The 24,487-nt window shown below is 44.5% G+C and overlaps 1 protein-coding gene across 1 annotated transcript in view; it reads left to right on the top strand.

The window, feature by feature from the left end:
- Positions 1-24,487, top strand: part of LOC104513925 (short transient receptor potential channel 5) — a 65,124-nt gene that overhangs the window by 25,058 nt on the left and 15,579 nt on the right. Inside the window, exons 3-6 of the mRNA XM_010157437.1 lie at positions 6,945-7,281; positions 10,542-10,681; positions 14,584-14,906; positions 19,323-19,518. Coding sequence (XP_010155739.1) covers positions 6,945-7,281; positions 10,542-10,681; positions 14,584-14,906; positions 19,323-19,518 — 996 coding nt within the window. The remainder of the gene's footprint in view (positions 1-6,944; positions 7,282-10,541; positions 10,682-14,583; positions 14,907-19,322; positions 19,519-24,487) is intronic.

Below are 24,487 nucleotides of genomic sequence, written 5' to 3'. Positions count from 1 at the left end.
CCTACAAACCCCAGCTGGCTGAGCAAGCATCCTTCCGCAGAGTATGTCCTCCTCACCCTGCAGGGCCGATGTTCCTCGGGAGCAGAGGTGGCCTGCAGAGGTTCCCAACAATGTGAGAATGTGTGCAGTCTGCTGGGCTGTTCTTTCCTGGGTACTGGAGTAAGTTTATTCTTCCAGGAGAAGGTAAGGTGGAAAGATAAAAAGAAACCAAAATTAAATAGTTTCAGCATAGATATTTCTCAGGCCAGAAAGGAAGCAAATGAAAAGTATTTTTTGAACGTTTTATTAACACAGGGTAAAGTAGGTACGCATTGAAAAATACTTGTGAATGACTTTTTAAATTCCTGTGTTTGCTTTACTTATCACTTATTTAATGTAAATGTTAGAAATTCACTAGGGAGAATAAACCCAGCCTTTTACTTGGATGTGAATTCCTTCCCCAGTTCAGCTAAAGCCTGTGAGAGCTCCCGGTATTGGTTTGCAAGAGCTGTAACTCTTGACGTGCTGCTGCCAGAGGACTTGGGAAACTCAGCAAGATTCGTCTCCAGACAGTTTTGAGCCCGAGCGTTCCTTCGGTGCTTCTGTGGGCTGTGTCTGATATCCCCTGTTCAGCCCCTGGACACCAGTTTGTGTGTTGGGAATTAACTGGCCGTCTGAGGCATATCGCTCCTGTTCAGCACCTGCTTGCACTGCAGCACTCGGCCTTCAGAAACCCAGTCTGGGCGTCCTGCATCTTCCTAACACAACTGTATCCTGAAGTGTTTGCTGAATACTTCCTCGGGGAATTTATTTATCAGGTGTACTCTGCTGCCTGCTGAAATGAACACTGAAAAGTTGGGCTTGCAGCTGGACTCTTGCTCCGGGTCTGACCCAGAGGGACCCTGTTCCAGTGGAGTGTTTGCTAGCAGGCTGGTCCCCAGAAGCCCCCGTCAGCAGCTCGCCTTTATCCAGTGCAGGATTTATGCCTGCACTTAAATCCTCCTGACACAGGCCATAAATACAAACCTATAGCTAAACACTTCTTCCGTGGGGAGGTTCCCAGGATTTGCGAGCTTCTACCTTTGCCCGAGAACCTCCTTTATTTAACTGTGTAATCCAATCCAACATAAATTTGTGAAAACTCTGAATTTTGATGGAACTGTAGCAGGCTTTTAGAGGTTATTCAGTCTTTCCTTTTGCCAGCATTCCCATCGCTGGTGCACTTCCAATCGCTACTGCTTGAGCTGATGTCTGCTACCATCAGGAGATGTGTTATGGATAGGAGACCTTTAGTTAAGATTCATGTGTCATCATAATTTCAAATATTTTAAGAACAGATTAGACAAAATTCAGTATAATTTGAGGCCATATGTTCATCTGTGGAGGATCTGGAGTTTGTTTTATTCACCAGCTGAGGAATTGAGCAATTTGGGTAGCACCTGGTTTTCTTGAAGGACTCTTCCAGCTCAGCTAGTGATCTTCTTAATGGCAGAAATGACTGCCATTTGGATTTGCATCAGTGCTTCACTGTTAGTAGCAACCGGCGTGTGAGGAGCAGCTGTGTTTTTGACAGGATATTCATCCTGTATTTTCCTGAGAAAAAACTATTACCTCTTGGAAGTGCCTGATGAGGAATGCTGAATTGTAGTCCCTTTTCCCCGAGTTATACAGCCTCCCCTCCAACTTCTTTGTTTCATTTCTTCTTTTTTTTTCCTGTTGCAGAAAGTACTTAATTAACAGGATGAACAACCATTAGGTGTTTACCCTCTGCAGCTCACACTTCGGCAACAGAATGTAAATAACTTTGCAGTCATTAACAAGGTTGAACTTTAAAAAGAAATGTGCTACAAAAGAGGATTTTCTTATTCATCTCGCTGTTTGCAACACTGCAAACTTGAGGAGGCTGGTATTTCTTATGTACAATATCTGGTCTCATAGGGCTTCCTGGCTCTCTGCAGCAGACATCAAATTAGGCCACAGATAGTTTCTCTCTTCTGTCTTGGGCTAATTTAGAAATTTAGCTCTTTGAGTATTGCCCACTGGAATTTCCTGTAAGAGCAATCAAACTGATACAGCAACCGCATTTCCTTTCTCCCTCAGAAGATCCTGTCCTTGGTACGAAATGGAGGCAGAGTGGTTGCTCTCTTGCACTGGACGTGTGTTGTGCTACTTGGTTCTTAGCAGGAGCATCTGCAGGATTTGGGAGCGCAGGAGGAGGGTGGATTTTAAACGTTCATTTATTTGCATGCCATCTCATGTTCCTGAAGTCAGAGTTAAGAGTGAGGAGGATCACTTCATTGCACAGTGTGATCCATGTGCCTGTTGACATTGTGCCAGGTGTTACAGCACGTTTGGGCTATTGTGCAGTGTGTATTAAGCTTTGTGGGTTAAGACATTAAGAATTGGCATTGATTGATAAACCCCAGCCTGTGGTAGGACTGCCAGTGTAGGAGTTTCCTGTATCTTCATGGGTGGAAAGCAGTTCTAGCCAAGTGAATCTGAAAATTCAGGTACGAAAGGCTGTGCTCTCCCCAGGCCATGTGCAGCGTTATTGATGTGTGGCGTGGGTACTTCTGTGCTGGGTAGGTCACTCCTGCTAGCGACCTGGGACAAACAGGGGCACAGACCTGTGTTTATCCTTTCCAGGATAGAATTGGATTCTCGGGAAACCTACATTCTTTACAGACCTAGCTGAAATACAAGTACACAGGAGTATATGCTACTACATCAGACGCTGCAGTTGCCTGATTGTCACACAGACTGCACAATCTAGCTCAGTTCATGTGAGTATCTGCCTTTCCAAAGGCAAAACAGCTTTAATTGTGGAGGACATCAGCATATAATAATCCCCCCAAACACAGTAACCCTGCAGGTATTCAGCTGCATGTTTTAGGTGCTGTGGGATACAGTGCTGTTGGTGAGATCCAACCTATTGAAATGAGTGTCAGGCAGGGGAACTAAAGTTAGTTTCATGGCTCCCGTGCCACATTTCGCTCTCAGTGGTAACCTCATTGGGAGCTGGTGTAGCTGACTGATGGAAGAACTTGGTCCTGCTTATTAACACAGGGCTCTGCAGTTACAAATGAGTGCTTATTCATCTATGAAGAGCATTCACTATCACCATCCGCAGTAGGAGTACAGAAAAGAATTCCAACAATCTCCAAACAACTCCTGTTAGCAGCCTTCATGATAATCAGAATAAACGCAGAGAGATACTGTTCTCAGCCCCTGTGATGTCTATCAGGGAGCTATTTCAGTTGCTCCCTGAGGCATTCACATCTCAGCCCATCTGTGTCTGATCCTAAATTACTTATGACTGTGAGAGATAAGGGATTTCCCTATAGATAAGGGGAGGGGGGGGTGAAACATAATTTCTGTGTTTGATATTTATATTAATGGCACAGCATGCGGAAAGCATTTAATTCCCAAGAAGTAGAATGTAGGTGACATAAAAATATCAGTAAAGATTAGATATTAAGACAAAGACATTCCATCCAGCAGCTGCTTTTTTCCTTTAAAAGTTTTCCCCTTGGTAGAGGATCAGGACAATGAGTATGATGAACATGGAAACTGAAATTATCTAATAGCACAGTCCAGCTGCAAGCCAAATGTTACACAAAGACCCTGGCAAGACTGAAAGAAGAAAGAGAGAACATAAAAGACTTTGTGTTGAAGTAGTTTCTACCCTTAAGGTGCTTCCCAACCAGGACTGAAGTTGCTGATCTCACTTCTTGGAAAGTTAAAGATACTTATCCCCGTTTTCAGAAGCCAGGAGACTGAGCATCTTGCCCACTGGTGACACGTAGCATTGTCCTCACGAGAAGGTACTCTGAGTTGCATCTTACCTCCTAGTCATTAAGTGAATTGCATCTTCGGTTGGGGGCAGGTTCTGCTCAACAGATAATGGAGTGGGAGCTTGCTCTTTGGATTACCTCCCCCAGAAATGCATCTCCAGGCTTTGTCTACAGCTCGGGACAATGCTGGAAAAAGTTGTGCCAGCGCTACCACAGGCTTCCTAGCACTGAGTGTTTAGTTCATACATGAGCTGAACTGAGTATAAATGCCACCTTTGGGAAGCATTTCTTTGCATTAATGCAGCTGTCAGAACATTCTCCATCGTGCCTGTGAGGTGATATCTTGTGCTGCCATTTGAACTATGGATTGGAGGCCCCTATAATGCAGCTGTCCTTGAAAAACATGCTGGATACCGTGCTCCTTACGTGTCGGAGAAATACAGTGTTTGCAATTCATATGCTCATCTTCTTAAACAGAGAGCTTCTGGTACAGTACATCTGCTTCTGGACCATCTACAAATCTGGAACAGGATCATGGAATCACCAAACAGTTTGGGTTGGAAGGGACCTTAAAGACTATCCAGTTCCACCCTCCCTGCCATGGGCAGGGACACCTTCCACTAGACCAGGTTGCTGAAAGCCTCATCAGTCATCAATATGCATCATCAATATGGAGAGTTTTTTTAATGATCACACTTCTTGTTGTGCAGAAACTTTAAGTGATGCCAAATCCTGTTGTAGTGACAACACTGAGTAGTGTTGGAGAAGTCCACTTGCTTTTCCAGATCTCAGTTCTGTTTGCAAAGTAGAAATAAGATTGTTTCCTTAACTTTAAGAAGCAATCCAAAATTAGGGATGATAACAAAAGTGCCATGTTATTATTACAGTTTTAGGCTACTTCACACCCAAAAAGGCTAAAGCCGAGCTTTTTCATGGTTTTATATTTTATGTGCATTGATTTAGCAGTATGAATCCTGGACAGTCTTTAATGAGTTCAGCATTCAGTCGTTTAATCTAGTCAATGAATTGGTGGTTTAGAAGGTAACACCACCTAGCAGCAAAGATGAGGCTGACATTCACAGGACTAGGTAGGGAAATAGCTAGATTTTGTATTCTTTCAAGGTAACACAAAGTCACTGAAAAGCACTTGGTTCTGTAGGCAGCACACCAAGGCCTTAGCTGACTCTTCATTATAATTCAGAATTCCAGTGTTTCTACACAGCAGAAGTCTTGATTTTCAGCCAGCTGTGGTCCTTGCACTAAGGATGAAGGAGATCACTAAGGAGACCTAAGCTGCAGTATTTACTAATTCTAAATCTGTGATTAGTAGGTTGGACTAATACGAGTTAGTAAAAGCCAACACCAGTTAGTGCTTAGCCTTACCTTTAATAAAGACAGCATTTGGTGGATTGTGACGTTAGGGGGAGTTTCTTTGTGCAGTGTGCTTAAATTTCCCTTAGGCCATTTTCAGTGAGGTTGGGATGAGCTTGATTGGAAAATTTAATGGCTTTTTTCGTTTCCATTCCCTTCTGCCAAGCTGGTCTTTAAAGCTGCTCTTTCATGATGTGTGAATTTCTCTCCATTTAAGAACTAACATAAGATAAAACACAGAAAGCAGATTTTAGAAATGAGATATTAGGCAGAGAAGAGGCACTTTTAAGATGCTTCCAAGTTGCACAGCAACCAGAGGAACCTATAGTCACTTGATTTCTCAAATGACTCTGACTCTAGGGAAAACCAGTTCTATTCTCCCCTTAGAGCTTTCTATCATATGTGATAAAGAGAAAATGTGTTTATACATTATCCCCCTCAAAAAAAAAAAAAAAAAAAAAAAGTTGGACCTCGTCTGGGAGAAGCAGCAGCATCTATTACCATATAAATTACCGCAGAACACGTGCGGTCACAGCTCCTGTTTGTGATCTCAAATGAGAGAATATAGCAGTGTAACCTTCTGATTCTTCTGGCTTTTAGATGTAACGTGCTGACCCTTCTGAAACCATAGATTAAAAACCAACCAACCAACAATCAGTGCCTGGTGGTTTTTTCAGTTTCTGTAGAATTCTTCATCACTGTCACCAGGTTGGAATTTTACAATAACATTTTCTGATCGTTACAGTTAACGAGAAATCTGTGAGAAATCTGAGAAATATAACTTCATTAAGATGGTTTAGAAATCAAATACATAAAGAAAAACACAGTTGTTTTGGTCTTGCAGACACCTCTCATTAGCTATGGATCTGAAAAGTTTGGAGAGCCATGGGGCTGTCCAGGAATAATCAGGAACATGAACCCTTCTGGCATAGACCAGAAATACCGTGGCTTGAGTTTGAAATTCCAAAGGCTGTTCAGTGTTAGAACAGTCTGAAGTAGTTGCAACCTGAACATGTCTGGTATGGAGTCACCGAGATGCAGTAAATCACACCATAAGGCTGTGTTTTACAGAGTGGAAGGAAACTTTCAAGTGTCACTTTTGGTACTGTGATCAAAGATTTCTTTTTGCCTCTGCTCAACCTCTTACATTTTACAACTCCTGTCTTCCTTAATAGCGAGGCATGTTTACAAATGTGCTGTCCTGCTTCCCAACAGATGTCACCTGGCTGAACTTCCCATTACTGCACGCTGTCTCATGCCCAGCCCAGCCCACACACACATATGCTGGCCTCCTTGCACAAAACCACGTGCAGCACCCCACACATTTCTGGAGACAGTCTCTCTCTCTCTCACATGCACACACTCTCAAAGCTTTACACCTTTTCCCTCCTGTCTCATCTTTTAGTCTCTTCTTAAAAGATGCTGACAGGGATTTGTTTGAGGCAGTCGAAACCCAAAACATTCTGAAAAGAAACATGCTGAAAGAGAAACACATGGGGAGGAAAAAAGCTCATAGTAATTTTTGTTGTATCACTTTTGCACGAGGCTTTGGGTGTGGTGACTGATCTACATAAGGATGCTTCAAATAGGAAAAACTTCATAGAAGATATCTTAAATCCTATGCAGAAAAATGAGAAATCTCCCTCTTTTCTTCCCTCTGTCTCCCAAATGTGCTTTTCTACCCCATAGCCAGCCCAAAATTTAATCTGAGGGTCTGCGTGGGCTCTAACACATACGTGAGGGGGAGTGCACATGAAGCACCACAGTCAGTAATAATCTCTCTCTTTTTTTCCTCCTCAGTTTGTTGCTCAGCCGAACTGCCAGCAGCTACTAGCAACACTTTGGTATGACGGTTTTCCAGGATGGAGGCGGAAACACTGGGCGGTAAAACTCTTGACCTGTGTCACCATTGGACTGCTATTTCCTGTGCTATCTGTGGCATATCTGATTGCACCGAAGAGCAGGCTGGGACTGTTCATTAAAAAGCCATTTATAAAGTTTATCTGCCACACCGGCTCTTACCTAACCTTCCTCTTCATGCTCCTGCTGGCGTCGCAGCACATCGTCAGGACTGACCTTCACATGCAGGGACCACCTCCCACCATCGTGGAGTGGATGATCCTGCCCTGGGTTCTAGGTAAATCAGAAGGACAAAATTGCCTGAGCCACAGGCGCCTGACTTGCACCCATGGCAACTGCGTGGCGGCTCATTCCTGATCTCAGCATCATCAGCATGTAAAGAGATTTGGCAGCCAGCTTCAGTAACTGCATAAAACAGCTGGGCTCCTTCTGGAACAACAGATCCTGTTGGCCTAGGGCTCTTCTGCTGTTCATATTGCCATCTGACATGCCTTTAGACATGACCCTGAGTAAACCGCAGCAGAGGCAGCTCTCTCCCTGCTTCCCCCATGCTCCGTGCGAGGAATGGGTTAGGAATTAGCTTCTGGGTCACGCTGGTAACAAATAGTGTCACTTCTCATGCTGGCTTCGATCTGCTGGCTGGTGTATGGCAGATGGCAATGCCGAGAGCCCGTCTCTGCTCTCACCTTCTCACTGATCTGCTCCCGGAGCCAGCGTGCAGGTATCAGGCCTGTTTATTCCTGGGCTCTCAGACTCCCAGAGAGCCTACAGGAAGGCAGAAAAGGGATAATAAATCTTACTACACATAAATACGCTCTGCTGTATGCCTCTGTGCTGATAACCACTGACCAAATCAATGTCAAGCACCCTAATACAGGCAGGAGAAGGAGGAAGTATTTATTATCACAAGGTTAAAATGAAGATCTTATTGTGGTCTGGCTTGGGCAACCGCAATTGAAGAAAAGGAGGTGTCCGTGTTCCTGAGGGCAGGATGTAGGGGCGAGGTAGTGAAATGGGCTGGGAGAAAGCAGATAGAGCCACTGAGGGAGGAGAGCAGAGAAGCGTAGTTGGATATATTTTGATGAGAGGGAAGTATTTGCTCTTTCAAACTGAGCTCCAGCACCGTAGCAAGGGAGAAGCCATGGACTCCACTGGAAGCGTGATCCCTCCTCTAATTAAGCTCCTGTCTCCCTTGCTGTGCCATGGACACGTCGCACCGCTGTAAGCTGGGGTGTTACTCACGGGCAGTGGTTTCCACACCTTTACAGCTCTCCCCCAGCCTCTGCCCAAGTCAGTTCAGTGCGAATCCCCAGGTCAGAGAACAGTAAATTGCGACTGTCTATAGGCGTCAGTGGCCTGGGAAGCCACGCTGGTGCTTTCTGAGGACACCTCTCCCAAACCTCAATCTCTGGAGCTCTCCTTACAGCTCCTCAGTGCTGCTCATGGCTCCACCTCTGCTTTCCTGTGCCTGCTGGCTCCCCTCTCCTGGTAGCACCAGGCCCCATCATCTCTTGTTTCTGTCGTGGCTCTGGATCAGGCTGGTTCTGTACTGAACGAACCGAGCTGTTCCCTTTGCCAAACCTAAAATTACTGATGGAAAACGAGGAAGGAAAGGAAGAGCTGCAAACGTGTTCACAAATCATTTTCCATTGTGACCCAGGGCACTTCACTCCTTGCCTAGCTCTACCACAACTTACAAGCCTCATTATCTTCTTAAACTGATTTATGGCATTGAAATGCATGTGTTGGTAGAAACTGCAGGATAAGCTGAGAAGGTTAAATGTCTTTTCTGAGCTCAGGTGATCTCTTCACTTTATCCTTAACTTCATGGTTAAAATTGAGGGAAGTGGTAGGCATTTCAGCAAAATTGATTTGCAGATGAAAGAAGGATAATCCATTTAAAACACCCTTTCAAAATCACCTCTTACAGCTGTCTGCTCTTCTTTTTGAGGTCCTTTGTTTCAGATAAATAGGGGTATTGTGGGGCTGTTTATTAAATGGAGAAATTAGAACAGTTTCACCAGATTAAAGGTTATTATTTAAGAAATATTTCCCACTATAAAAGGAGAGAACAGGCACGCACAGCACTGCTGTAACTATAGTAACCAGCAATGATAACTCACTATAAATACAGTGTATGACTTCTTCAACGGGCTCTTCTCCATTGATTTATTTTATGGTTTTGTGTGCATGCAAAGATTTGGAGACAGCTGTAATAAAATCACCTTATTGGCCTTGACATTGTGCTTGCCTGACCATTGACCTGCTGGCTGGCAGCTGTAGAGCTAAGATTGATATTTGGGTGTTTGCAGCAGTTCATTTCAACATTATCTGCTGTTCAGACTGAACTTGCAGGTCAGGCAGCATTTCAGTGGCCACTGCTGTAGCCTGTGGTTAGGTATGGGGAGCAATTTGGGTAGATAGATTGGTAAAGCACCTGGAGGTGTATTTTCTTTTTTTTTCTTTTTTTTTTTTTTCACACATGTTTCAGGTCTTCATTCAAGGATAATATTGTAAAGTGGGTAGTTCAAGATATCTGGGGGCTCTAAAGACGTTCTCAGAAGCATGTAGGTGATGAAGGGACCTAGCTGTCATTTGCTTTTTAATGGGACTTAGGCTCTCAAAAATACCTTAAGAAGTTCTACGATAGAGAACATACAAGTTACGTAAAATTAGAATTGCATGCCGGGTGAGTTGAGCGGTCTGGTAGTGAACTTCAGAAGCTGCCCCTCCAGCTGCATGGAGGTATAGTGAAGGTTAGCAAGTGCCAAAAAATTATTACCAGAAGGCATTTCAGAGTTGAGGTGATGGGCTCTGGCCGTATCCTCGGGAACAAGTAGTCACCTTGCAGAACCCGTAGCCATCTTTGGCATTAGGTGAGTCATTGCCGAGAGACGCGATGCCAGGCTGCAGTGCCCTTTTTCTTGCTGAGCCCTACCTTTTCTCACAGAGTCCCTACGGGCTTTTTGTGCAGCGAGATGCATAAATACAGTGAGTGAGCATAGAGAATGAATTCACTTCTTCCTTCCTTGGTGGGATATTTCCAGGTCAGGGAGGAAATGTACTGGCATGCAGAAGCTGGTACCGGTGTTGCATGTTCTGCAGAGGAAGTCAGGAAAAATCAGTACAGTCCAACTGAGCGATGAATTACTTACAGTTTCTATTGAGAGCAGACAGTCTGTTAGAAACTATACCAAATGCAGTTGTTTAAATAGTTTATTCATGTAGAATAAATTTCTGAGCCAATCCACTCATACTCGTTATAATTAAGATATCCTTCAAGCATTCTCCTTGTGTGCATATCTGGAGCCCTGGATAGGAAACCGAGGTCTTTCTTATATCCCTCCAGACTACATTCCCCACAGAGTTGTAAAATGTCTCGTAAACAGCAGTATTGTACTTTGTAGAAGACAGGAGGAATGAGGCACTTTTTCCAAGCTGTTATATTAGAATTATCTTCTGTTACATCAGATAGACACAGTGCTTCAATGCCAGAGAATACCTCATCATGACAATGAACTCTCTTTCTTTCCACAGGTTTTATCTGGGGAGAAATCAAGGAAATGTGGGATGGTGGATTCAATGAGTACGTACACGACTGGTGGAACCTGATGGATTTTGCAATGAACTCCCTCTATCTTGCAACTATTTCCCTTAAAATCGTTGCCTATGTCAAGGTACAGTAACTTGGGAGTGAGAATTTGTAACTTGCTTGTGAGAACTGTAGTACACAGGGTATAAACTGTCAAAATCAAGATTATAGATCAAAGAGAAGAGCTGCTTTTCAAGCAGTCTGGTTTTGAAAATTTACCTGGAAAGCTTATTAATTTGTTTGAAGAATGATCGTGCTTCTCATCCTGACTCTGAGTAAGACTGAAGGACTTTGTTTGGGCACTGGGTAGAATAGAACTCAGCTGCCAAAGATATGTTTTGTTTTCCATACTGACACAGGACCTCTTTCAACAGTGCTAGACATAGCGAAAACAGGATTTTTAAATAAAATAGTAAAGGAAAAACAAGAATAGGGTTATCTGAAAACATCTTCAGCCAAGATTTATAATCCATAGTCCTACAGATCTGTAGATTAATAATCAGAAGTTTGTGAAAAGTCTACTGAGAAAAGCAAGCCTGCTACTAGGTGGCTTCCCTCTGATATAAAGGAGTCAACTTACTCTCTTCAATATATAGGTTTAATCTAAAGGCAAAGAAAGGAGAAAGGAGCAGGCTGGAGCTTTAACGCTGGGTAGATTCTGTGCTGTCATGTTCCATTTATGGCGAGAATGCACATCACAGCTCGTCCTCAAAAGCACCTTCCACATTTACAAACTTCTGATGCTCCAAGTTAGCGTATGCACGTGTTTTGAAGCCAGAGGATGCCCTGAAGCACTTTCCTTCTGTCTCTCTTTTTCAAAGACAAACGGCCTCCTGCTAAATTCCTTATGCAATGGCTCTCTGACTTCAGCTGGAGCTGCGTGCTTGGCCCGATTCTTTTCGTGGTGTGAGTCAGCAGTAACTTCACTACAGTTAGTGTAACTGCATGGGTATAAATCAAGGAACTGGAGTCTGCCCCTTGGCCACTTACTTGCTTTCTAGCTCTGCTACTGTGTAGGTTTTTCCCTGGTAGAAGGGTACTACTTCTTTTAGCCCAGCTCCTAATAACCAGGTCAAGCCCTTCCCCAAAACAACCTTGTTTAGTCCAGCCCAAGCATGTATGCAAGCAAGGGGGAAAAGGGAGATATTTCACAAAGCTCACTGGCTCCAAAATGGTAAAGGCTTTTATGAAAAACTCTTTAGCAAGCAGACCTGCTATGAGGCCTTTTTAAAATCCAGAAGGCTGCATAGTGGTGAGTTAGTTTTTCAAAGGAAAAAGCGTTGAGATAGTTGCTGCTCCCTGAAGAGGCAGCTCTGTAACAGCATCAAAGCAGGAACAGATTACGTCTTTTTTTTCCCCCAACGTTCAGAACCAGTGAGGAAATTACAGGCTTGAAAGGTTGGTCTTTAAACTGTGAGCAATACAAAACAATGCTGGAAATCCTAAGATTTGTGGACAAATCTTAAAATGTTAACAATCTCGTTCTTTCTCACACACAAATAACTCGAAAAGCTGTGCATCCACAGGTTTATACGGTCACATACTGAGATTTAAAGTCACAGCCAAACCACACATACAAAGGAAGTAACAGCTTTGTGTATGTACTCTGCCAGACCCACAGAAACTTGCAGGATAGCTACCGAGACCTATGTGCCAGCACACGAAAGAATGCTTACAGGAATATATCTGTTTGATTAGGGATCAGACCCACTTGGTTTAAACCTGGCTGATCTGCGGTCTGCTCCCGACAAGGACCAATGTCAGACAACCCTAAGAGATGGCAGAAAATCATACAGAGGAGTAGTTCTGAAACAGCATGGTCACCAAAGTCCCCTTCTGACCTGTGTCACTTAGAGGCTGCAGTATGCTCTGAAACATGAGGATTTATAACGTTGATAATGGCTTCAAAACCTTTTGCAACATGACTTGTAAAGGTTTTTGTTATTTATAGAACAGCCCCAAGCTGGAAAAAGCTGGTATTTATGCCAATACGCCATATTCTAACACTTCTCAGAACTTCAAAGGATTACATGGACATTTAGTTTTCTGCCAAATATCAGAAAAATAAATTGCATACTGACACTAATGTTTTCCATCCTTGTTTTTACTTTGAGAGAGGTTTTTTTTTCTTGATTTGACTGGTTCCAAGACCTGGCCCTAATATTGTCTAATTCCAATGAAATCTTCAGGCTAATTATAGGGTAAAAATACTTCCTTAATCAGTTTTCATTTGCTGCATTGAATTATCGTGTAACAAGGAAGGGTAAATGCCTGGCGTAACTTATTTGTACTGTTCTGTTCACATCTCTGCTGTGTTTCATCTTCTGATGCCTAAACCAAGCATCTCCAGCCTTCCCAGATACCCAGCTTCATTAGATACCTCTGAAACCCTGTTTCTCTGCTACCTATGACGCTAGGCAGCTCTGAAGAGACGACTCTTTTCCAAGCGAGGATATACCATCAGTTTATAAAGGGCCAAAACATGACCTACAAGTTGCTTTAAAAATAGATGTGAGATGAAGACGACCTTTTCACATGCCTCTACGTGCAGCCTGTGCTAAACCCCAGCAGAGAGCCCCCGGGCTGCTGTGCCCAGCCAGCAAGCAAACAACGGGGCAGACTAGGCAGGGCAACCATCCACCTCCGCTGCTGGATGCTGGCAAACAGTTAACGTGTCTGCCTGTTTGTATAAACATTGTAAGAGCCATCTTCAGATCAAGTATAACCGAGTCAGGCCACGATGTTCATGTAATAAAGAACAGTTCGGAGATGTCAGAAGCAATCAGGGGTCATGCTGAAATGCCTTTGTATCGTGTCCCAGCTCCTTCATACAGAGGAATACTTTGAAATATCAACTTGCTTTTAGCTGTGTCCTTGAAAAAATTACAAGCTCGTGTATTGGACCTCAGATTTAAAAAGAAAGTCCCTGCAGACTTATCTGTCAGTACGATATTGATACCATTTCCTTTTAAAAGGTACAAAAATTATTTTAGGAGTCCTAAACCTGATGGCTAGATATTAGCTATATTGTTCTAAGCACATTTTTGCCTTTTTATACATGTTAAATGAGCAGAGACAAATGTTGAGAGGACAATTATCCCATGATGTTAAAATGTCTTTGACTCCGTTCTCTTGTGCCAGGGTAGTTACATTTGTACAACCAGCTCTTTTCTGTTACCTGTTTGCATCTGGCTGCACTTCGCTCAGAAAACGCTTCTGCTTTTACAGTTACATTACGAACCAAGTTAATGTTATAATTGATGCACTCAAATGTATCCAGTGTTTCAGCTCTAATTATGACCTCCGCTTCAGCAGCTCTTCTAAAATTGCCATGACAAATTAACTAATAAGAAAATTAATATGAAGAAAGCATTTTGGTTCTGGGCTGTTGGCACTTTTTTGAGATTACTACTGAAGGAAAGCAGCCACTTCTTACGCTCAGTAGTTCGTTGCTTGCCTTCTTCCCTCCCTCGCACTCTTCCTGGAATGTGCAGTGGTTTTGAATATTTAAGAGAAAAAAGAAAAATGGGTAATTGGAAATTTCTGAGCTGACCCTGCGAAAGGGCAGTCTGAACCCCTTTTAAGTGTTGAAAGAGATTGTGTATAAACCCATAAACCCAAAGAACCTACAAACAGTGAACTCAAAATTCAAAAGGCCTGTTTTCTAAATTTAGGCTAAGAACAGCCAATATACCAGAAGGCTCTAAAGAAAAGCTGATCTCACAGCTACCCAGATCAGGGGTTATAGCCTGGTAGGCAGAGGTCACACGAGCATCATTAAACCTAAACCTCTGCCCTGACCAAGTCAGCTTCAGTCCTGACTCCCCAGTGCTAGCCTGACAGCAGCTGAGATTTAAGAGTTTGAAAGTCCTTCTGGTGCCACCTGGCTAACATTTACCTGTGAGGCATTAGTATTAGCAGGTGTGACTTGTTATCTCAGAGTAATCGCAACGGCATTCACGTTTATACCCTTGTTGTTTCTTTCAGTATAACGGTTCTCGTCCAAGGGAGGAATGGGAAATGTGGCACCCGACTCTCATTGCAGAAGCCCTCTTTGCAATATCCAACATTTTAAGTTCCTTGCGTCTCATATCCCTGTTTACAGCAAATTCACACCTGGGACCCTTGCAGATTTCTCTGGGACGCATGCTGCTAGACATCCTTAAATTCCTTTTTATCTACTGTCTGGTGCTTCTGGCTTTTGCCAATGGACTGAACCAGCTTTATTTTTATTACGAGACCAGTGCCTCGGAGGAACCCAACAACTGCAAGGGGATCCGATGTGAGAAACAGAACAATGCCTTCTCCACGTAAGATGTCCTTTCCTCTCTGTTTTTATGGTTGACTTCCAGTGTCCCCTGTCTTCCCCGCCTTTACCTGTTGTCTGTCACTGCACTGCAAGTGCCTTTGTTTATTCATTCGCACATCTCAGGTGAGCTGGCTGCCTACGCAGGAGAGGTGTGAGTTAACTGGGGCAGACATTCTGCTGAGCTTTGCTGTCAGAAAGACTCTGACCTAGGTCTGCAAGTGGGAAACAATCGGTTTAGTTCTGGACCGGAGAGTCTCCCTACGTGATCCTGCAACTTAAATTTTATTACGGCTACATACAATTTCAGTATATTTGAGAAAGCAAGTATCCTTTTGCTATGGTAATTGTTTTGTCTGATTCCAATGGGGAAGCAAAACAAAATGTAGACAACAAAGGATAAACCTATGGAAAAAAGGTATTTGTAAATAACGGGGTAAAGCAACAACAACAATCTCACCTAGGCCATTTTTATGCATACAGGATGTTGCCAGCTTCTCTGATTTCCTTGCAGTGGGGTGAGACTAAAATCTCAGCAAAATCCTTTTTGCTGGAAATGCTGGTACTTACTGAGATGTTGGCCTGGAAATCACTGCAGTGGCAGCTGGCAGGGCTGAAAGAGATAGCACATGCTGAAAAATTACATGAATTTGTCTTTCTGATGTATTTGTTTTAATTACTAATAGTGGAAATAATTATAATAATCAGCCCCCACCCAATTGTTCTTGCTGCTTGCACAGTACTTAAAACACAATGGGAAGAGAAATAAATAAAGCACGGTCTAGAAAAAGGCCTACGCCCTGCAAACAAGCAAAACAAAACTGTTGTCCACCACTTGATGTTAAATTAAATACAACTTGTCATCATGCCCACTAATTCTCCACCCTTCCTCAGCTGAAGGCTTGAGGTTAAGAAAGGGTTTGTGACATATTTGTGCTGTTACCAAAGGCAGATGATGGCTGAGGCCACGTGGCTGGGTTGGAAGAGGAAAGGCTCCAATGTGGGCTCCCTCCTTGAAGAAGTGGACGATTTTCACGGGATGGAGTCCAGCCTCACAAGAAAATCACGACTGGGCAGACCAGACGTGCTGCCGTTTTCCACTGCAGAGCAGGAACACCACAGGCTTGATTAATTTTCTCATTAAACCCATCCATATCTGGAGGAAGTGAATGGAACTGCACTGTGCTAATGCAAAACAGAATTAAAGACTTCAGTCTCTTTTCTGGTTTAATTGCTTTGCATGCCCCAGAAATGTGTTGTGCTGCCCTTGCAAACGAATTAAATAACAAATACTACTCCTTGATCTACGTCCATATTGATGCAGCAGCCAGAGGGAGAAAGGTTTGGTGAGCACAGTGTTTGTTAAGTGGCAGCTTCTAGCTCATGAAGGGTCAAAAGCAGAAAGCCCAGGCCTAGAGCCTGCCTTTCCCTGGAGCTATGGTGAGCAGATGTGCTCGGTTCTGTGTTCTGGTTCGGACCTGTCTGCGTTGCACACCAGTTGTTCTGCAGATTTCACTGTCAGCAGGTTAGTGGAGAAAACAACAGCAGGATTTGACTAAAGAGTGTTGGGGCAGCAGGAAAAAAACCAACCCATCCTCAAGTCTGTAAGAAGGTGTAATACCTTGGGAGCTAGAAATGTTACGGAACCGCTGAACGGAAAGTTTGCGGATCGGCTTAAATACAGAGCACAATTTCTCCCACCCTAACATTCAGTTTAAACCCCCTGCCAAGGAGAAGGTAGCACAGAAGGGAAATTGAGGGGGCTCAGCCTTTATGGCAGAGGTTTGTTTAAAACAAAATCGCAGTGGGAGGGGATCCATTAGGACTGCGGTCTCCTGGCAGGGGACAGAATGCTCTGCAGTTAACTTTTTGTTCAAGACTTGCTTAAGAAATTTATTTAACGTGTTCTTAAAAGTTTAAATAGTCGTTATTAACACCCCCGGCAGACGCTGGCATTCGGCCCTGGCGCAGATGCACAGCATGGGTGACTGGCTAAGAACGAGCGACCTGCAAAACGGGGAATTACGGGGTTGGGCTGGGGGGAGCAGGCATGGCTGGAGGGAATTCAAGTCAGAGCCGGTCTTACCTCCAGTTTGCTCATAGTTCATCCCTGATGAAAGAACAAATGTAGAAAGCTTTCAATCAGTACCCTTTGATTCCTACCAGGATTTCTAGCAGTCACACAATAAGATCTAATTTTGTAAGGGAAGGAGAAGCAGGACGCCGCTGGTGCTTGTACAGCTTGTTTAAAATGTGACACCTATTTACTGGTGCATTATTTCCTATTACTCCCAAAGGATGGGTTTAATATTTTCTTGGTGAGGAAATTTTCTGCATCGCAAACACAGATCATGGAGAAGTAATATTCCTTTGTGACAGCAATGAGGTGAAGGCATGAATAATTTAAGGTTTTATGCTTTGGCCTTGCCATCCCTTAGAAAGCAGAGTGTCTACTGCTTAGGCAGACAGTTTGAAAAGATGTTTATCACTGTGATTCTGGCAACCAGAGGAGAGAGGGGAAGAGGAGGAAGGGGTGGAAGAAGCCACCTTACCGCCGGCTGCGTCATCCTCACTGGAGGGTCACGCTGATCGCTGGGGCCGTTTGTTCAGGGACGGCAGGAGGGTTCCTGTGGCAGAAGGGGGCACTTGCTCTCTCTAAGCTGCCCTGGAGAATGGTGGAGCTTTGAGACTGCTGCTGTTTGCTCAGGATCCAAAATCCACTCGGCAGGAGTGGATAGTCTCTCAACACAATATCCAAAATTCTTTTTCTAGCTGCACCTCTTCACTTACTGTGAAAGGAGATTGAGGTTCTGGCTGGTCATTAAACAGTGAGGAAAGAGTCACTAAGCATTACTTTATGCACAGTTGCCGAAAGCAGTTGCTGTCTCAATTTCAAGGGGAGCTACGTGTCCACGTGTAAATCTGTTGGCCTTAGACTGGGCCCGGATTATACTCCTGGTTAATTCTGTGAATTCAGAGCACTGATCGCTTCTAAGACTGACTTCAGCTTCACGACAGGAACCTCTGTCTCCTCTGAGCCTACAGCCTAGTCAGTACTTTTGTTGCTAATATTTAAAATAATCTGAAAGATAGCTAGCATTCCACCACTTTTAGTAGAGAAATGCTTAGCATTCTTTGATTAATCCTTATTTTACCACCTCACTTACTGAATAAATGTAACAGCCTGACTTGTGGGAGAAAGGATTTTTTGCTTTAAAGGGTCTTTATAATTTTGGCCGCTGAAAAATGTAAGATATGTCCACAAAATATAAAGAAACTAAATCCCCGTAAAAAGCATGGGGGTATATATGGAACAGATGCCCAGAGAATCCAGGAGAACAGATTCCTGGTATGTCAAGTAAAGTATCTGAATTACTTGTATTGATTTTTCTAGTAGGAGAATTTGAAAATATATACTGACCACAGGCCAAAATGGAAACTCTTAAACAAGCATATAAATGTCATTTTTTTGATGATATAAATGCTGTATTTTGGAAAGCCAAAACAAAGATGCCCAAATAGAGCTATTATTTAGATTGCTGATTTTGTATTTGACGTGGTTTGCTAAAGGTCACTTGTCTTTGGCTGAAGCAAAGAGAGACCTGGGATGATCTCATCCTGCAAAGCACAGGGAGGTCAGGTCTAGTTCATATGGAAGGAAGACTTCAGAAGAAGCAAACCTCTCGAGCTGAATTAATGCGGTGACTCTCTTTCATCTGAGTCATTACTGATCAATTGTTGCAGCAGGCTGTTGAGGGCCCTGCGCTGTGGTGGGTGGGAGCTGCTGCACAAACAAGCCACAGCTACCAGCACTTGGGGCCACAGTTGTGGCCACGTGCGTTGCTACCAACGGGGTCTCGGCACACTGGCCTGGCACACTTGGAGCTGAAGTAGCTCTTGGCATGTGTTAGAGCACAGCGTGCAAGTGGACGTGATTTCTCCCAGCTCCTACCTCGTGGTGCCTCGTCGTTGTGTGCGGTTTAACTACTACAGCCCTGCTGTACTTGGGGTGGGTTCCCTGAACCCAGCTGCAGACATGTTAATGACGCAGGCACTGATTGAACGGGAGAGTTTGTACCTGTGGATAACAGCAGTATCACAGCGTGGCGATTCCCATTAGAGGGAATATATTGCAGCTGTTGTTTGCATGTGTGTAGAGTGGGAAAGGGAACCTTGGGTTCCCTCAGGGCAGTGAAGCTTGATGCCTCTCACAAGGATGTGGACAGGGCTCTGGGACAGGTAGCCAATGTTGTTGATGTGACACAACTCTCACACACTGGCCGATGGGTCACCTGTCTCCTGGGGAGAATAAATGGCTGTACTGAGCTCTGTGCTGTCCCAGGCTCCCCATGTCTGTGTGTCCATTGGTTTCCATTCCCAAGAGTCAGGTAGCCAAGTAAAAATCTGGTTTTATTTGCAGACTTTTCGAGACCCTCCAGTCACTCTTCTGGTCTGTGTTCGGTCTGCTGAATCTCTACGTCACTAACGTGAAGGCCAGACATGAGTTCACAGAATTTGTTGGGGCCACCATGTTTGGGACCTACAACGTCATCTCCCTCGTTGTGCTGCTGAACATGCTCATAGCCATGATGAACAACTCCTACCAGCTCATCGCCGTAAGTTACCTCATTCTTTCTGCTTTTATTTTTCTCCCTGTGCCTCATGTGTTTGGCATGTAGCAAGTGTGTATCTTCTGGGATGCTGGAGGCTGCTGCACCCAGTTCTTGACAGCAGTTACTTGGGATTTCTGCTCACTAGCCTGAATCATGCTTGCGGAGGAGGTTTTGCTCTGTTTGTAATGCTGCTTGAGCTGGAAAAGGCTCATCAGCTGTGATCTGCCCTTGTCTCCTGTAGAGTAACCTCACTGATCACCTTGTCATTAGCTGCTGATTTACTTTGTAGCAGGGCGGGTATGTACAGGGAGGCATTCCCACTGCTTCAGCATGTTTGATTTTAACTTGGGTGGTGTGTTGTATTTTTTCTCCTCTCTCCTATTACTGTTTTCTCATTTGAAACTGTGTGTGTCAGGAGCCCAGTCCTGTAATTTCATATTCCACAGTCTTCCCACTGAAATTAGATCATTTCCATCTGTAACACCAGCCAGTCTCCTGGCAGCTGACTGTAGACCCTTAATCTCAGATTCCTGAGTAACCAGGGTGCGGGATGGAGCTGAGCTGAGGCAGCTCAGGGCTGCCAGTTGGCTGTAGAGCCAGTTTCAAACTTACCTTTATCTTAATTTGAATGTTCAAAACTGGTCTCTCTACTGTAATCTCATTCTGTGTACCTAAAAGCCAATCTGTACACTGGTGATTAGATTTGTCAGTGGATTGAAAACTAAAGCAGCGTGGCTCTGCATTTTAAGGCTCTTCAGGTAACCTACACAGTGTGGAAGGAAGGGAAGTCTCGTGTGTGCAGTACCAGTTCTGAAGCCTAACACGATAGGTTTGGAGATAGTGAGGTGTGAAGTGTTACACCGTGAGCAGAAACCGGCGTTGGGGAAGTCAGCTGTGTCCTCAGCTGGTCACTCAGTACAGGTGGAGTAGAGACTCTGCTTTGGATGAGTCTTGGATTTACCCTAGAAGATAAGACAGAAAAAAGAACCAGCATCAGCTCTCCTATTTGCTGAACAAATCTCTGGGATGAGCCCCATTCCTGGCTGAAGCACACAGAGGAGGGTATCGAGTCCCCTGCTTGAACAGCTCCACAACTGCTGATCGTCTGCTGATTGAAATGACTCCTAAATTCAGCTTAAACCAGCACAGACCAGTCAAATCAGTGATGCTTTTGGACATCTCGTCTTTATCGCGTTAAAAAGTATGAGAAAAACTGCACCACTGACCTTCCAAATGAGCAGAAAAGCAGCTTATCACAAAGGCATCGCTGCTTTATCAGTCTGTTTGAATGCCTTAAGTGCCTGCTCTTTGTTCAGTGCTGCTCCTCACATTCCAGGGAGACTGGACTGAGGGGCAGAAAACAAAGACAGCTCCTTGGCCATCTTCTCCCATTCCCCTTCCTTTATTGTCATCAAATGGGCTTGTCACTGACACAAAGCCCAGGCGTAGATTGGCATAAGAACAGCAGTATTTGCTATTCACTGGGATAGAAACGGCTCATCCTTCCCTCCCCTGAGTAATTTGGGTGATGCAACCCCACGTGACACAGAGAGACCCATCATAGCAATTAAGTGAAGCAAAGGGTCCAGGGCAGTGTTGTATTAATGTTTTTGTACCTGGAGCAGTTGGGAGCAGTGAATTGCTCCATCAGAAAGTATGTTGGTGAGAGACCTGAGGATACAGGACTGAACTCTCCAGGTAACCTAGGCATGACACACAACTCCGTGTGCAGCATGAGCCCCTGCTCAGCAGAATGACGGTGAAAATGCTACCGGATACTTCTATGTCACTTCAGCTGTCAGACTGCAGTTGCTACCGAGAGCAGTGACATTTCTTGGGAAGGCAAGAGGCAGCCACTTCCAGCCTCTTCTCGTGCATGCATGCATCTTGTTTCTTGAAGCTAGTATTTCTGCATTCTCAGGGACAGGTTTTCCTCATGTGTGTTCTAAGGCAAACATCAATTAATCTCTTCCCTGAAGAAAACAACGCATTAGTAAATGCTGAGCTTTACAACTGTGGGTCATTTTTTTAACCTGAAATCAGGTCTACCCCTTTCTGAATCACAGCAGACTGGTTGCTACACCGGGCATCTCTTTCGCCTGGTATTTATGTTACATTGGATGCACATGGAATGACAGGATTCCAGGGAGGAAGGGGAAAGGACCAAGAAGCCCTTAGAGTGAGGGAGAGGTCTTCTTCTCAAATACATCAATAGGAAATTTGTGCCTTGTGCAGGACTCTGCAAGGAAGTAAATGAGCCAGCCATCAGGGATGAGAGTGCATCTTTGCTTGTTGATTTTCCTGCAGTGGAATGGTCAGGACATCTTAATTAATTCCTCTTGTTAATGAGCCAGTTGCACTGCTGCAGTGCAGTTTTCACCCCTCCTTTCTTCCTGGGATAAATATGTTAACGCACTTGCAGCAGTTGTTCTTCAGGTTAGCTTTTCTCCATTGTCTCATCCAAACATGGATTTCTGCTCTGAGGTTAGAGAAAGGAGAATCTCAGCTGCTCCTTCTCTGCTCTCGTCTCCCCAGTGTGTGGGGGTCAGGGCTTGGTAGTTCATCGAGCACTGTAGGCACACAGCGTGAAACCACTGGGTGTCTGTGGAAGACAGAGCAAGGCAAGCAAAAGTAAAACTTCCACACAGCTTTGAGTGATTCCTGACTCACAGAAGGAAGAATTTTTCAGCCATAATTTTGTTGGTTTTCTACTAAGCTATTTCAGACTTCAGTAAATACATTTTTCTAGGGGTACCCTGAAGCAGTTTTAATATTGATTTTTTCACACAGCCCATTTTTCTCTTTTGCCAAACGATTGTCAGGGGCTGGGTATGGAAGATGCTGTGTTTCACCAACAAAGCAAAACAAACCCAAATGCACACCAGAATTTCCATACGCTTTGTGCTGTTTCGATGCGGGGAGCTCCAAATGTTCTATATGAGCAGCCCAGAATGCAACTGGATGTTACATGTTGCTGGGTCCCTCATCTCAGTACCTTCCCAGACACAACAGATACCTCCACCTGATGAGTGGAAGGGGAATATGTCACTATGAGCAGAGGAAGGACAATAGGACTTAGCTGCAAGTAGCCAGGTGGCTCCGTCATTTATAAGTGACAGAAAGTAATGGAGTGGGAAATGAGGACGCTCTGTGGGATAGGCTGTTTCTTCTAGGAGTGTCACTTGGCTGCATCTCAAGTTAATACAACCCTTCTGCCAGTTTTTAAATGTTCAAAACAACGTGGTATTGGGTGTCACTCTGGGGGTCCGAAGGTGCAGGTGCGTTTATCACAGGAATCATAGGATGGTTTACGTTGGAAGGGACATTAAAGATCATCCAGTGCCACCCCCTGCCATGGGCAGGGACACCTTCCACCTGCCCAGGTTGCTCCAAGCCTCATCCAGCCTGGCCTTGAACACTTCCAGGGATGGGGATCTACAACTTCTCTGGGCAACCTGTCCCAGCGCCTCCCCACCCTCTCCAGGAAGAATTTTTTCCTGATATCTAATCTGAATCTCCCCACTTTCCATTTAACCCCGTTACCCCTTGTCCTGTCACTACAGGCCCTTGTAGAAAGACCCCTCCCAGCTTCCTTGTAGCCCCTTCAGGTACTGGAAGGTGCTATAAGGGCTCCCTGGAGCCTTCTCTTCTCCAGGCTGAAACAGCCTCACTCTCTCAGCTCCCCATAGCAGAGGGGCTCCAGCCCTCAAAGCATCTTTTTTGGCCTCCTCTGGACTCGCTCCAACCAGTCTATATCCTTCTGATGTTGAGGGCTCCACAGCTGGACGCAGCACTCCAGGTGGGGTCTCATGAGTACAGGGGCAAAATCCCCTCCCTTGACCTGCTGGCCACACTGCTCTGGATACAGCCCAGGATACAGTTGGCTTTCTGGGCTGCCAGCACACACTGTCCCCTTCTCCAGCCTGTCCAGGTCCCTCTTGATGGCATCCGTGGTGCCCTGGGCTGCAGGTACATTTTTCAGGGTATTAGTGATTGATGTTTCTTCTGGCCACATCTGTGATATTCGGGGAAGTCATGCAGGAATTAGTCACTGGAACTGTACCAACAGTTCTGACTCTGCAGCCGCAGGAGCAGTGGGAAGCAGGTTGGATGGAAGAAGGAACTTAGGCCCATCCGTGGGAGGGAAACCATAGGGCTGTGAATTCGTCCGAGTTCCAGGTGAGCTGGAGCAGTAAGTGGTGCGTAACAGCGCTGCAGCACTAGGCACCCCACTGACTTAGTGAGGAGCTTTCAGATGTTTTAGGAAAGTACAACAATGCTTAATACCTCAAAGGTAGCGTCACACCAAAGCAGGTCTGAGAAAAATTACCTCTAACTACTAAAGTGAGGGTGTTAGAGCTTCAGGCGTGTAACACACGGCGTGCGGGTGATGTTGACGTGATGACTTCACTCTAGCAGTATGCATGAAGTCACGAAATTGTTCTGTATATTGTATTTTGTACCCTCCTCTTGCTTTGTGTGTCTGTTATTTCAAGCCCGTTCGTCCCAGACAGCTGTTACTGTAAAAGACAGCTGCACGTTTAATTTTTCTGAGTGTATCTCTGCAAATGTATGACCAAACTGAAACCCGGTTGCCGGTGGTAGGATTGGAGAAATGAGGGCACTGGACACCGAACTCGGCATGCAGTTTTAAATAATGGAATGAAATAGAGCGGATTAGCACATATTGTGCAGGACAGGAATGAAAAGGATAAATATTTTGCGTAGCAAAACAAAAGCAGTACAGTAAACAAACGGTTGGTATGTGCAGCTAAAAATAAGGGATCACTTTAAGGAAAATTTGACTGAAACTGTAGAGATCTTGTACTTGTAATTTTCACCATTTTTGTGGAGAGCTTAAATATTAAAGCACAGGGAAATATAAAGACTTTTCAGCTCCCTATTACGTTGTTTCCCAGATAACTTTGGATTTCCCCCAGGAAGTAGTATCAAACTCCTCTTGATCTACAAA

The sequence above is a fragment of the Eurypyga helias genome, unplaced genomic scaffold (assembly GCF_000690775.1).
Source record: "Eurypyga helias isolate BGI_N326 unplaced genomic scaffold, ASM69077v1 scaffold10580, whole genome shotgun sequence".
NCBI lineage: Eukaryota > Metazoa > Chordata > Aves > Eurypygiformes > Eurypygidae > Eurypyga > Eurypyga helias.
This window is presented reverse-complemented; position numbering and strand designations above follow the sequence as displayed.